The 15,552-nt window shown below is 46.9% G+C and overlaps 1 protein-coding gene across 6 annotated transcripts in view; it reads left to right on the top strand.

The window, feature by feature from the left end:
• Positions 1 to 15,179, top strand: part of Pknox2 (PBX/knotted 1 homeobox 2) — a 264,489-nt gene extending 249,310 nt beyond the window's left edge. For all 6 annotated transcript variants that reach the window (XM_076843596.2, XM_076843590.2, XM_076843592.2 and 3 more), the window contains 3 exons: positions 11,751 to 11,827; positions 12,822 to 13,000; positions 14,442 to 15,179. In XM_076843596.2, coding sequence (XP_076699711.2) covers positions 11,751 to 11,827; positions 12,822 to 13,000; positions 14,442 to 14,671 — 486 coding nt within the window. In that variant the 3' untranslated portion in view covers positions 14,672 to 15,179. The remainder of the gene's footprint in view (positions 1 to 11,750; positions 11,828 to 12,821; positions 13,001 to 14,441) is intronic.
• The last annotated feature ends 373 nt before the right edge of the window (positions 15,180 to 15,552 follow it).

Raw genomic sequence — 15,552 nt, 5'->3', positions numbered from 1 at the left:
GCTGTACTACATTGTCTCTTTCAACCCACACAAGTACCCTAGGAGGTGGGTACAACTGTCCTCATTTTACCAGTGACAAAACTGGGACCCAAAGAAGGCAACACACTTCACAATGTCACACAGATAATAAGATTGCATAGGATTTGAACCCAGAACCTGTGACCTGGGGCTCTAACCTCCTACCCACTTGGCTTTACTGTCTCCACATAGAACCCAAGAAACCACAGACATTCAGAGCTTTCATGCTAGGTAAATCAGAGGGGAACCCTGACTTTTGTCTGAAGCACAAAGTCCTATCTTGGAAAAGGTGTCAGATTTTAGTATGGCCGGGCCAGTTTTCAGAAATCACAGTGAAACTGTTTCTAACATACCCCATCATCACATTCCTCAGCCAGGGCCCAGCTGTGCTCCACTCACTGCCATTGTCCCCCCTCCTCCTGCCCCACATCCATGTCTACCCAGCCAGCAGAACTGAGGGCCTTGCTCCAGGCTCTCGTATGAACTCAACTGTGGGCAGAATGCTGAGTACATAAAAGTCACCGGGTGGCCTTCTCTTATGACTTTTTGAATTAAAACATAATTCACATGCCATAAAATTCACCCTTTTAAACTGTACAATTCAGTGAGTTTTAGTATATTTACAGCATTGTGCAATCATCACCACTATCTAATACTAGAATATTTTCATCACTCCAAGAAGAAATCCCGTACTCATTAGCCATCACCCCTCAGCCCCTGGCAACCTGGGATCTGCTCCCCATCTCTAGGCATCTGCCTATTCCAGACCTTCCAAATGAGTGGAATCATACAATGTAATCTTTTGTGTCTGGCTTCTTTTGCTTAGCATGTTTCCAAGGTTCATCTAACCCTCACTCCCCACGCTGGGGCTAGACCTCAGCAATCTATGTTGTAGCATGTATCAGTATTTCATTCTGTTTTGTAGCTCAGTAATATTCCACTGTGTGGATATGCCACATTTTGTTTATTTCTTCACCAGTTGATGGACATTTGGGTAGTTTCCACCTTTTGGCTTATAAATAATGCTGCTATGAATATTCATGTACTCCATGTGATTTCTGAGTTCCACCCTATCCTACAGATTCTTCACCAGATTCCCAGCTATCTTCCCCACAGCCCTAGCACCTCACATGCTGGATTCACCCTGACCAGGGGAAACAGAGTGGCTGCATTCCCAGGTACAGCTTGTGCCCTGAACAGGGCTTCCGGCCAAGGAGGGCACATGGAGGTGAAATCCATCCAGTTGCCGCTGCTGCAAACATTCTTTGCATGCCTCACCACTTCCCTGTGCAGGACACCGTGTTAAGTATTGAAGGAATTATATAGCTAGGTCCCCATGACAGGATCTACCAGCCCACCTGGCTTAGAAATAGTATGTTTCCTACAAACAGTAAGAATGTGGTGTATAGAAAGGACGCAGTACCTGGTGGCAGGACCACCAGGTGAGTTTCACCACCCCCTCTAGGCCTCTGGAGAAATGGAATGAGTTACTTATCCTTACTAAGCCTTGGTTTCCTGTGCTGTCAAATGGGATCACAATACCCAATTGATAGAGTTGTTGTGAGGATGAAATGAGATGATGGATGTGAAGGTACCTTGACCTGAAACAGGCATAGCCACTGATACAGATGCCTCTAATCTCACCCCAGGAGTTTTTTGTTGTTGTTGTTGTTGTTTTTTTGTTTGTTTGTTTGTTTTTTTGTACCAGGGATGCAACCCACTGAGACACATCCCCAGCCCTTTTTATTTATTTTTATTTTTATTTTTATTTTTTTGAGACAGAATCTCACTAAGTTTCTTAGGGCCTCATTAAGTTGCTGAGGCTGGCTTTGAACTTGTGATTCTCCTGCCTCAGCCTCCCAAGTTGTGGGATACAGGTGTGCCCTGCCCAGGAGTCTTCAAAATATGCCCAATCCTGGAAAATGCTGAGCAAAATCTTGAAACTATTAGGAAATCTGTAGAGAGCAGTAAAAACCCCTTACAAAAAGCAAGAAAATGGCGTAGGAAGATTGATCCCATTCTTGTTCCAGAATATCTTGTCTGCTACTTTTGCCTTTAACTTGTTCACACTGAATGAAATTCCATTGATCAGATGCCCATTTTAAGTTAATCCCTGTAAAAAGCAGATGCCTGTGTAGAGGCCGTTCATTCACAGTTTAGAATGAATTAGTTCAAATCTTGCTTTTCTACTCCCACTCAGCTGAGATCAGTTTCATGTGAAGAACAGCAGTGCTTGTAGGAGAACACTTTTTAACAGCATTTTGAGGAGGAAAGCCTGAATGGGGTGCCAGTGGAGAATCTTCTAGCCATTGCTCTAAACTTCTCTAGGCCCCTGCCTCTTTTGAAACTCTGAGGAAAGCCTTATTTGCATCATCATGGACATAGTTTCAGGGGTTTTGACCTTGAAATCCTGGAGGCCTGTGGAGCCTGTGGCTTGTGAGAAGAGGCACTGGTAAGTCAACAGGGTACAAAAAGGAGACACCGACAGTCCGCACCCACCAATCTCAGAGCTGCCCAGGTCTAGCACTGTCCTCCTGAAAGCAGAGGGAGGTCTCTTGCTTGTCCCTCTGAACCTTGCAGTTCCTCCCTCACTTGAACACAGACCTTTAACCAAACTGGACTTGGGACTAGCCAGGAAAACTGTTATTAAAATAATTTATTTCTGGGGCTGGGGTCATGGCTCTGTGGTAGAGCACTTGCCTAGCGTGTGTGAGGCACTAGGTTCGATTCTCAGCACCAAATATAAATAAATAAAGTCCTTTGACAAGTTAAAAAATATTTTGAAAAAAATTAGTTTTATAGGAAAATGTGATCTGAGTTCTAAATAATATATCTGTTTACTAACACCTAAGTTTCAGGTATGAGACATGATTTAGCACTCAGGGGGCTGGTAATTTAATTAAGGGAATAATTATACACAGAAATAGGGGATTGTAGCTCAGTAGAAAAGCTCTTGCTTAGCATGCATGAGGCCCTGGGTTCCATACCCAATACTGCAAAAATAAATAAATAAATAAATAAAAGCATGCTTAGCACCCTAGTCCTTCTCAGGAGGCTGAAGCAATGATTGCTTGAGCCCAGGAGTTCAAGGCCAACCTGAACAACACTGTGAGACCTTGTCTCAAAAAAAAAGTCTATACATATAAGCCAAGAAAGGTCAACTATGGTGGAATCAAGTGCTATTTTACAAATGCTAAAAATACTCATGGAGGTTGAGAATGGAGGAGTCAGGATAGGCCAGAGACATTTGGCCACCTGTACTTGTCAAACATGTCCCTAATAGTGTAACCAGAACCAAGTATTGGGTTGCAAAAGGTCCTTTGATGGTCCTGTCTAGAGAAAAAGGGCCAAGATGGTGAAATATCTGTTCAGGTGACCAGCTAGAAGCATGTCATCTGAGAAATGGTTGAGGGGATGGGGCGTGGTTGGCCTGTGGAAAATAAAAGTAAAAGAAGCCTGTTCACCTGAGGCAGCATAGCACAGGATAACAAGGGCTACTGAGGCACTCACACTGAAATGAATCTTGACTCCATTTTTTTGTGGGGCAGGATACAGGGATTGAACTCAGGGACACTTGACCACTGAGCCACATCCCCAGCCCTATTTTGTATTTTATTTTGAGACAAGGTTTCACTAAGTTGCTTTGCACCTCGATGTTGCTGAGGCTGGCTTTGAACTCAAAATCCTCCTGTCTCAGCCTCCCGAGCTGCTGGGATTACAGGCGTGCATCACCATGCCCAGACTTGACTCCATTTTTTATTTGCTCTCTGACCTTGATCAGGTCTGTGAACTCTAGAGTTGATTTCCCCCTCATAAAATGGAGAGAGCATTACTTATCTAAGGTGAAGGTGACCAATTATATATTATAAAGCACAGGGCCTGACAGGTGGACGTCAGCAGAGGTAGAGTGGCCTTGATTAGAGATATGGGGGTCATGAGTCCCAGTTCTGATCTGCCTTTTGCTACTTGTATCAGCCCCTCTGAGTTCAGCTTTTCTCCTATGTGAAGTGAAATAATAATGCCTATTACCTAAATGCCTAAAGAATTCAAGTACTTCAGCAGAGTATTCTTTCCACTGTAAGTGTTCAAAGTTAGCCAAAAGCTGTTGGCATCCATTAGGGGTGGCAACCGTTATTCTTAGGTCAGAGGCGGTCTTGAAGACTTCTGTGCAGGATTCTCTGGATGGATGAGTAGGAAGACAGACTTGAGTTCAATAGAAAGATCTTCCCAAACATCTGAGCGTAGGGCTGTGCACTGAATGATTGTAATACTCAGAGCCAAGTGCCTGCCTTCTTCAAGATGGCACACATAGAACATGACAGTGAACCCGCGAGGCTGCTTACAACTGAAGACCAGCCAGGAGACTCTCACCATCCCACACCCCACCAAGACATGCTCGGGCTGAGGCCATCACTGTCTCTGCACACCTGTATCTTATTTGGGGTATGCTGGTATAAAGGGCTCCTAAACTATGCAAGAGGTGGGCTTCAGGGACCTTTAGGGCTATTTTGATATTTCATTAGCAGGGTTTGGTGGAGAATCTTGCATCTAGGCTGGTCCTTAAGGATGGCTAGATATTTATTTATTTATGTGTGTGTGCGTGCACTCACGCATGTACGCATGCCCTTGCACACCATGGATTGAAACCAAAAGCACTCTTCCACTGAGCTACACCTCCCACCATTTTTATTTTTATTTTGAGACAGAGTCTCGCTGTTGTCCAGGCTAGCCTCAAAATGGACTACCTTTTAGGTGTTCTGATCATAAAATCTTCTTATTCTCACCTTGGCAACCTGCATGGCCCCTTGTCATGGCCGGGACAGAGTTCCCCCCAGAGGCTGCTCAGGCATCTGTACCACTGCACTGGGAGCCTGGAGTCAGGCCAGCGGGGTTCTTGGCTGCAACCATCTCTTGGTGCCAGAGATTCATTAGGCCTCTAATTCCTGCCTGTGACATGAGACTGTTTTCTCCCACCTGCCCTTCATTGAAGGGATGTAGAGAGAAGCTGCCTTCTGACTCCCCAGGGAGGATGGCAGAGTGCCGGAGGCATAGCCACAGTCCCAGGATGTGTGCCACGTTGGCAGTGAGTCTGCAGGGAAGAAGGAAGCTTGGTACATCTCCATCTAAGACTGGGCCTTGCTGACAGCAGGTTGGATGGGCAAGCTGAGAAGGGAGGGAGTGTGAGAGGCCCCCAGGCAGCACTGAGTCCCGGGACACCCCATGGGAGTCTGCAGCTCTCAGAGATTTCACCTGAAAATGCCGTGGGGAGATTTACATCCTCACAGCATCCCCCAAGAAGTCTGAGACCCAGGTTGGGAAAAAATGCACTATCACATGTGCAGAGGGCCTGGAGCAGCCCCGGAGCATGCAGGAAATAAAGCCCAAGAGCACAGTGATATGAACATAGAGGGGGCTGCTGGGAGGCCCCGCCATCTGCCAGGAGACAACCTGAGGCTTGTTCAGACGTAGAGCCATGTGCATCCAGCCAAATATTTATTTATCTATTTATTTTTTAACAAACACTCATAAGGTATGCCAGGCACTGTTCTAAGTACTTTTCAAATACTATTAACTCTCATAATCCCTATAACAACCTTGAGGCAGCTGGAATGATTTCCCTTTGCAGGAGAGGAAACTTGCCCATGATCTTGAGCTGCCGAGAGGCAGGACCAGGATTCAAACCCAGGCCATCTGGGTGTGGAGTCCCTGTTCCTTCCCACCTACTTCTCCCAGTGCTCTCTTCATAACCCTCCAGAGAGGCAGCCAGTGGGCCTGGATGGACTCTTAGTACCCCGTCCTCCCGCACCACAGATGTGCAGCCTGCCTCCAGGTGGAATTCCTGGGGAGTCTGAATCACTTATGTCCCCATCCGCCCACCTTCACAACTGCAGGCACACTCAGAGGAAAGGTGAGAAGTAGCAACTAGCCCCAAGCCACCACGATTGTTCCAAGTCAACAAATAAGCATTGGACAGTTACCATGGGCCAGGCATTCTCAGAACTGATGGTGGGGGTGGGCATTCAAAAAGAAAGACATGGTCCCTTTTCTCAAAAAAGACAAAGAAGACTTGCAGCCTATTATTTGGTGTGACCGACAACTCAATAGTTACTGTTACAGTGTGAGGAATCCTACATAGGAGGGCTTAGAGTTCTAAAAGTGGCATCCAGATAGCTTAACTTAAGCAGGGGTGAAGGTGGGGGAGTTAAGAAGGACCAGTCTTGCTGCAGTGTGAAAAATGGATTGAAATGGAAACCAGAAGAAGAGAGAATTGTTTTGAGATGGCAGGAGGGCGAAGAATGGAGGGCAGTAGATTTTCATGATGGAAAAGTATACAGCAATGAAGATGAACATCTACAGTTCATGGGTCAATGATTCCACTAATATAAACCCTAGGAAAAACTAACCTATCATGTGGAAGGATGTAACATAGATAATAAAACTATACAGTAAGAAAGTAATTGCCATAAAAGTCATGGTACCATTGGGGAGAATATTTTTGGGGAGCTCATTCAGGAGTAGAAGGGGGCTCCTGGGATGCTGGTAGAATCTTATCTTTTGACCTGAGGGGTTGTTACATGGGTATTTGCTTTGCAAGTACATGAAACTATACATTGAAGTCTTTGTACTTTTCTGGCTGTGCACAATCTCAAGGGGGATGGGGTAAAATAAAAATATGAGAGAAAATGAAAGAATGGAAGGTCTAAACACAGGTAACTATAGTAGAAGGAGAAATTCTATGGGTGAATAATTATGCTTTTCTTTCTTCTAAAAGGTTTGCTTTTTCCATTTTAGCATCTTAGAACTCAGAGTGCATCCTGGAGGTGATGACTTGTGGCCATCTCAGAGCCCCTCCCCCAGCTGGCTGCCCTTCTCTAGATGGTCTCAAGCCCCTCGTTAGCAGAGCCATGCTCACAGAGTGATGGCGCACAGCAGCCTGTGGCCCCCACACTTGTCAGGAGTAAGAGGAGCGGTGGGGCCCAGAGCAGAGCTGGCGGTGGCAGGCCATGGGAGCAGGAGGTTCCCTGTTCTGAATCAGATTCCAAGCCCTGCTCCAGCAGTAACACAGGGGCTACTGAGACCTACAGGCTACTGCTTCCTGTGTACCATGCCCCTTGGTGACCTGGCCAGCCTTGTTTGTGGTGGTACTTGCATGGACTAGGATGTGGAAGGACAACCTCAGGGTGGGTGTTGATGAAAAATGTAGCCAGAGACCTAGGAACCAGCGCAAGCTAAGCTCACTTCTGACCAGACTCAGGAAAAACTCACTCTTCAAACTGAAAACTGTTCTCAGCGTCATTTGAGCTCAGATGAGACTCAGGTTGTAGAGCTATAGAGGGAGGTGTCACAGAAATCTGGGAAGGAATTTAGGTTAGATTTCAGAGGAACTTCCTAGTGGCAACCATGGTGCTTTGAAACACCTACTTGATATAAATACTACATTTCTCTGCTCTGGAGACCTTAAATATTCAACTAGATGGTGTCAGGGAGGCTTCGGTACATTGCACAGAGTGAATCAATAGAATGTATGCACACTGCGTCATCTCATTAAGTCATCCCTCAAGTCCAGAGATGCGCATTATTTTGCTATTTCCAAGTTAAGCTGAGAAAGCTAAGTTTGGAAGACATAAAGCAACAAATAGCCAGAAGGTGGGGGCAGGTCTTGAACCCGTCTCCAAAGACTCTTTACTGCCAAGTGGCACTGCCCAGCCATGGGAGTCTTCAGGTTGGTCCTAGAAGGATCTGGAGTTTTCTAGTATGTTCTGTACCTCTTTTCCAAGGACAAATCACTTGCTTACAGGAACTGCTACCTGGGTCCTTCCCATCCATCTCCAAAGGAGTTCCTCCAACTAATGATCAGAGAGCAGCTACCATGGCTTAATGGCTTACCATGATCTCATTTCATTCCTCTTCCCATTCTTGGCGCCAGACTTTTCCAATTGTGCTAAAAGTAGCACTGACCCAATCGCAGTCTGTCCCAGGGCCAGGACTATTTTGACTCTGTCCTCAGGAATCATGTGGTCTGAGGCGTGTATGAGCTGGACTGCTCCCATCAGGAATGTTCTGGCCGACACACCTGTTCCCAAAGCTGGGCTAAATGCTGCTACTCACCCACAGCCTCCACCACGTGCCTCCTGAAATGCTGGATCCAGGAGGGAGAAGGAGAGGAGACGGTTCTAGGGGATAGTAAGAGGCTTATACCCTTATCCATAAGAACAACTAGCCAGTCTTTGGTGGCACTGCCTCTTATAGCTCTCTGTGAGACAGGTGAATGTTAGCTTGTGTGTGACATCCACTCAATGGGGAAAGCACCAGAAGCCTCCTTAGAGACAGCAAACATCATCCATCCTTCCAGGGAAGGCTTGGGGACTTCCCCCTTTGAGGTCCTTTAACAATGGAAGGGATTATCAACCGACTGGTTTAAGTCCCAGTACAAGCCTCCTGCCTGGAATACTGCCCGCCTCCTCTACTTGAGTGGTTTGGCCACTCTTCAAAGTCCAAGTCAGGTCTCACCTCTCTGGACCAGACCAGCTTATCTTTATTTTTATTTATTTATTTTATTTTTTTGGTAACCACTTAAGGAGTATTTAGCATGAACTGTCCTTTAATAGAGATGTCCCCCCCACCCCTTTTCCCTTCCCATCTAAGTTGTGAGCTCTGAATGTCAAATTTATCTTTCCCTTCTGGCACCTAAGGTGCAGCAGATATCCAACCTGCCTGAGTTGATGACCCAGCTTGGTCATCAAGGCCAGGCGAGCTTTGCTCAGATGTAGCTTTGCTACATCTCCTTCTTATGTTCACTGGCTCATGTGTTAATACCCCATTGCTGAACATGACCTCTCTGCCCACCACTGATCTGGACACTGGAGAGACAATGTCTAATGAGACCTGGTCTTGCCTGAGAGCAGCTCATGGACTCCTGGGAGAGAATACATGACCTGTAGGGTGCTTGGTGCACTGATTCAGAGCAGTGGTGACTGGCTCTGCATCAGGGAGTTGGGAAAGGCCTTCCTGAGGCTTTGACCTGTGAGAGATTTTTCTGGAAGCTCAGAAAAGCTTGCAGTGGATAGGCGGAAAAGTGTTCCATTGAGGGTTCTGCATGTACATGGAGTGAAAGCCCAAAAGTCACTACTGTATTTTTGTCATATGGTCAGCATTTGTGTCTGCAGGATCTGTATCCATGGATTCAACAAACTATGAATTGAAAATATTTGAAAAAAAACTGTGTCTATACTGAGCATGTACAGATTTTTTCCTTGTCATTATTCCCTAAACAATATGGTGTTAACAACTATTTATGTAACATTGTATAAGGTTTTGTAAGTAATCCAGAGATGGTTTAAAGTAAATGGGACAATGTGTACAAATTCTGAGCAAATACTCTATCATCTTATATTATGGACTTGAGCATCCATGAATTTTGGTATTTGTGGGAGTCCTGGAAGCAATCCCTGTAGATAATGAGAGGGGACACTTTTATTCACAGATCTGATGGCCATGGATAGGGAAGCTGCTTCATTCCTTCCCAAAGATAGGAAGGTTGGAAACGCAAGGAGCTGGGGGTAGGACATGAGCACCCCTCAGTCTCTGAATGTCAAAACTCCCAGAATCCCTGATTCCCTACCCTGTGGGGCCTGAAGTCTCTCCTCCCAGCCTCCCTCTCTCCTTCCCAATTAGCATGAAATTGGCTTCCTTAACACTGATGTGCTTTACTTCTTGTTAGCATCTTAATATTGCATGAATCACAAGTCGCAGCTGCCCTGGTGTGGCAGTCAGGGTCAGAGGTGTGAATTAAAACAACACATGATCCCAATTGCTTCCGTCAGGGGATTCGAGGCCAACTGAAGAGGTTGCTTTCCTTTGTCACTGATAATAAGAGTACTTCCAAGCTGTTGATCTCAAACTCTTTGAGAGCTTGTTTGGAGGTTCTAGCAGGGGAGCACAGCTACTTGTATACCCTTGACCGAAGAATGGTCCTCCTCTGTGGGGGAAGGTAAATCCTCTTCACCCAAGCGTGCAGCTTGAGGAGGGATGCACATGGAGCTGTGAAGGAGGAAGGGGACACCCACCTAGCCAGCCAGATCAGCCAAATCAAACCTGGCAATCAGTGGGGTGACAGATGTCTCAGGCAGATCGCCCTCACATCCTCAAACTCTTTCCTTAGAGAGCTTTAGACACTTTCCCCACATCACCCCATAATATAGTATGAAGAGCTGCCTTTTATTTAGTGTTTTACAAGTATCATTTCACTTAGCCATTAGGTGACTTTATGCTGTATGGTTGTGTGACTTGCTGGAGATCTCACAGCTAGTCATAAGGGAACCAGGTTGAAAGTCCCAATCTTGAGGACTTCAGAACACCCTATGCCACTTTCTATTACCAGCCCAATTTAAAGGAATGATATGGTTTGCGGATGCTGGATGGCTTGGTCCTCTGCTCCAAAAGCCCCCAGGTCACTCCTAGCTTCCAGAACAAAGCTTTCACCCATTTGGATACTTATGATGCCTACTGGTGCCAGGCACAGTGCTGAGACCTAGAGACACATAGCCTTCGTCATCTGTGGCTCACCACCAAGTGGGCTCAGGACTTTTCTCCCTCCCATTATTTAATATTACCCAGTCTTTCCCTGTCACTCTGGCCACCACCTGTTTATCCTTCCTCCAAGCTTCTCTACTGCAAATTTCCCAAATCACAGCAACTATTGCTGTTTTTGCTCTCCTTCACTCAGTCATTTATATGTGCAAGATGATGGGGCACACTAGTAAGTATACATTCCATCCTCAAGAAGTACAGTCTAAGAGAAGGAGAAAACATATAGTCAATGCATGGACTGGAGTGTGCCAAGACTATGCAAGACACCTGTGCCACTCGCCGCCTCCACAAGACAGTGACTCAGTTTTACAAAGTGACATTCTGAAGAAGACCAGGCCATAATCAGAAGAACTAAGTCAGTGGTATCTACCATTTGAGTGACAGTGCAGGAGTCATTCCATTTCTGCATCTGCAAAATGGGAATACCAAGGGCTGTGGTTGTGACTCAGTGGTAGAGCACTCGCCTATCTCATGCGAGGCCCTGGGTTCAATCCTCAGCACCACATAAACAAAAATAAATAAATCAAGGTGTTGTGTCCAGCTACAACTAAGAAAAATGAATATAAAAAAATGGGAATACCAATACCTAACCTGTCTAGCTGAGAGTTTGAATGAAAGTTTTGCCTAAAAGAAATTAAGCACATGAAAGCATTTCACAGGCTATAGAGTCCTAAGCCAATGGTGTTAGCAATATGTTTATCTTCTAAGAATGCCTAGCATAAGTAGGCATGATAGATATTCAGTAAATATCAGCTAGTTTAAACTGAATCGGTTCATTCACCCAGCTTACCTCCTTTTGTGGGCTTTTAAGGGCATTGTAAATCCCAGCACTGAGAATGCCTGCTTGTCTGCTGAATCAAGTGACAAGGATGTGAAGGTGCCTCAGAAGTTATCAGTATTGCGCTGATTCCTGCTGCCCATTGAGGGGCTGAGGCTCAGGTGGTTCTGAATGTGGAGCCCTAGGCATGGCTTAGCCTCTGGCTAGATTCTAGGCCCGCTCACTGTCTTTGGGGAAATAAACTTTCCCCTGTTTGGGCTTCCAAACAACTGGCCCAAGACTGTGTCCAAGACTTAGGCATGGTCTCTAGGGAACCTGGCCCCCAGGTGCCCACCCCTCATTAGCCCTTCACCTCTCATTTCAGCACCCCTACCCCACGGAGGATGAGAAGAGGCAGATCGCAGCCCAGACAAACCTCACCCTCCTGCAAGTAAACAACTGGTGAGTTAGCATCACCTGCCCAAAGCCTCCGGGACCTGGGGCCACATGCTTGGCAAGGGAAAAGAGATAGAAAGCCCAGACCTGCCTCAGTCTCAGCCCGGCTGCCAGGCCAGTCCTCCTCCCATTTGAACTAAATGCAGAGAGCCAGAATCAACACCAGTACCCATGGCTTCATCTGCAGCTTCTCAGCGCCCTCTGCTGGGAAATTGTGCCAGGCTCATCCCTGGAAGCTCCTTGTTGAAACCCAATCACACCTGAGCATCCAGCTCCACTGACTGCTGAGACAGACATCTATAGATAGGAGGTGCAGCCCGTGGTCATCTGATCACTACTTGTGTGTGAACTGAAACTAAAACATTCTGCAACATTAGGAATGGCAAGGAGGAGGGAGAGTCTCCATTTTGACGCCACAGGGATCTTGGCTTTCGCCTTCTCTGTATCTGCCTGAGCTGGATGGGAATGGACTTTATTGTTGGGGCCCTGATATAAGCCCTCAGATCTCTGGGGAAAAGTCAGAAGCTGCTACCTATGGCTACAGCTCTGTTCTACTTTGTTCAATCCTGGTGGATTCCCCGTCCCCCAATTTTTCAATTGGTGCATTAGAGTTGTGCATAATAATGAGATTTGTTATTAAAATACATACATGCATACAATACATGACATAACATCATAATTTGGTTCATATCACTCCCCAGCATTTCCCCCCCCTCCCTCCCCATCTCCCATCCCTTAGACCCTTTCCTCTACTGATCTCCCTTTGATTTTCATGAGAAAATCTTCCTCAGGCTTTCTTCCCATATTGCTTCTTGGTTGCCGAGCCCCAGGTGATTTTAAGAATTCCTCAACATGTGGAGCTCTTCTCTCTGCTGGGCCTTTACCCCTTAGATCAAAACCCCATCTGTTCTATCTAATTGTATCTGGGAGCATCATTGCCCTCTCTGCTCCACACCAAACACCACCTACTAACCAGCTTTCCATCTTTACTCCTGGGCAGGTTCATCAATGCCCGGAGGCGCATCCTGCAGCCCATGCTTGATGCCAGTAACCCAGACCCTGCCCCCAAAGCCAAGAAGATCAAGTCTCAGCACCGGCCCACCCAAAGATTCTGGCCCAACTCCATTGCTGCAGGAGTGCTGCAGCAGCAGGGTGGTGCCCCAGGAACAAACCCTGATGGTAAGAACTGGGGCTAAGGGTACCCTAGGTAGGGGCAGGTTGGGGCTCCTGGAAAGCAAAGATTTGAGGACTGTCTCCTTACCTAGGCCCCTACTGTTGCTTTATCACAATGATTAGCCCTCCTTAATCTCCTTCAAAACCTTAAAGGAAAGGATGCTTTTGTACCTTTTTTTGTCTTGAGGATTGGACCCAGGAACACTTTACCTCTGAGCTACATTGAGCTACATCCCCAGTCCTTTTTTAATTTTTTGAGACAGGGTCTCGCTAAGTAGCTGAGACTAAGTTGGAGACTGACCTCAAACTTGTGATCCTCCTGCTTCAGCCTCCTGAGTCTTGGGGCTTACAGGCATGTGCTACCACACCTTGCTTCGGGCACACATTTTAACAAGCTCAAAGTGATCTCACAAAGATGTGTGGGAGTCAGTGGTCATCTGAGTCAATGACAGCTCAGCAGAGCTCTCTCTTCACTCCCACACACCTCCCCAAGTTCCTCAACACAGTCTGTGTCTGTGTGGATCCCCAAGACCAAGGCCATCTATAAATACCAAGGCAGGCAGCTGGCTTGTGAACAGAGGCCAGGAGAAGTTTTGTTTTCCCAGCTTCTCCATCACACCCTCCATACACACTCTTGTAATTGCCAGTCGCCGAGTGCATAATGAATAATTCAATCAACTAGACATTTTAGAACTTGGCATGTGAAGATAGCTCTGCGTGGGCAGTGGGTTGGAGGTGTGCGTGTGTGCACGCAAGCCTTAGTGCATACATGCATGTATATTGTTGTAGGCTCTTATGAGCTATAGTATAAAGAAACTGATTTTAGGCTAGACCAATCTGGAAGACAATCCCAACTCTCATTGCTGACTGTGTCATTTTGAGCTAATGATTTAACTCTCTGAGGCTCATTTCCCCCTCTTTAGAGGGGAAAATACCTGCCTTACAGAACTGCTAGAAAGCCCAAAGTTCTTAACATATTAACATAGAAGATGCTGAGTAAATAGTAAACTGCAAGTGTTTCTGCTTAGAATGAGGTAGGGAGTAGCTGAAGTGAATGGATGGGGGACTTCTGACCAAGTAATTATCTAGCCAAAAGTTGGGTACCCTTAGAAACAAGTAGCTCACTAGGCATTGTGTCACACACCTCTAATCCCAGTGACTAGAAAACTGAGCAGGAGGATCACAAGTTCAAGACCAACCTCAGCAACTTAGCAAGACCCTGTCTCAAAATAAAATACAAAGGACTGGGAGATGTATCTTAGTGGTAGAGTGCTTGACTAGCATGCACAAAGCCCTGGGTTCCATCTCCAGTACCTCCCACCCTCAAGGAGAGAAACAAGGAGCTCATACCCCATGAGCCAGTCTAGTCAGCCCTGTTCAATACTGAAGTTACTGGGCCTGAATAACAGCCTCTGTGAAGTCATGACCCTTGCCCTGTCTCATGCAGGTTCCATCAATTTGGACAACCTGCAGTCCCTGTCCTCAGACAATGCCACCATGGCCATGCAGCAGGCTATGATGGCTGCACATGATGACTCATTGGATGGGACAGAAGAAGAGGATGAGGATGAGATGGAGGAGGAGGAGGAAGAAGAGGAGCTGGAGGAGGAGGCCGATGAGCTGCAGACAACGAATGTCAGCGACCTGGGCTTGGAACACAGTGACTCCCTGGAGTAGCCAGGCAGCCCAGAAGCGCTGATCACCAAGCAGGAAAGGAGTGTTGTCAGGAGGGCTTCAGGGTGGGGGGCAGGAGGCATAGGCAGGGAGCACAAAGGAAGTTGGGCCCCAGCTTCCCCACATCAGTAGCTTGAAGAAATGCAGAGGAGACACCCTGCTTCTTCCCAACCACCAAGCTTCAATCAGCACCCCGGCCCCCTTCCCTGGAACCACGGAGGACTCCGTTTGGTGGGGCCGGTGAAGCAGTCTGTGTGGAAAGACAGGAGTGAGATCTGGACTCACCCAAACCCTGAGGACAGATGGCACCCACGGGTCCCCCACAGAAGGACTTGAGTTGTTTATAAGCCCCACGTTGTGAGAGGGATCAATGCTGTTTGCAGAGTGGGCCTTTGTCAGGGGACAGACTTGGGAGGGAAGGGAGAAACAAAAGAGGGTTGGGATCTATCCCCAAAAGTATCTCAACTGCTTTGAGAGACATTCGAAGGCAGGAGGAAGCCCAAAAGCATAACCAATGGCTGGAGGAGTGGTAGGGCCTAAGGCAAAACATCCTGCAGATCAGAGCGAGACCTGGACTCCCTCTGAGGCTCCACCTCATCCCTCTAGGTCCCTTTCTCTGGATACAACAACCGTGGACTTGGGAGAGAGGGGTGGAGCCAGCAGAGCCTCCTTCTCTCTCTCCTGAAAACAAATTATCAGCTGGTGGCCTCAACCTGTAAGAGATTAAGAGGAGCCCCTCTATCTGGGTTGGCTCCAGGAGCTGAGGAGGTGGCAGAACCTGCACTGGAAGCCATACTGAGGTGACTTTGAAGACCACAGCTGTCCCTAGGTGTGTCACAGAACACAGCTCATGTAACAACAGGACAATGGTGTCTTACCCTAGA

The sequence above is a fragment of the Callospermophilus lateralis genome, chromosome 2, assembly GCF_048772815.1.
Source record: "Callospermophilus lateralis isolate mCalLat2 chromosome 2, mCalLat2.hap1, whole genome shotgun sequence".
Classification (NCBI taxonomy): domain Eukaryota; kingdom Metazoa; phylum Chordata; class Mammalia; order Rodentia; family Sciuridae; genus Callospermophilus; species Callospermophilus lateralis.
The sequence above is the reverse complement of the archived record's forward strand: the minus strand, read 5'-3'. Positions and strand labels throughout refer to the sequence as shown.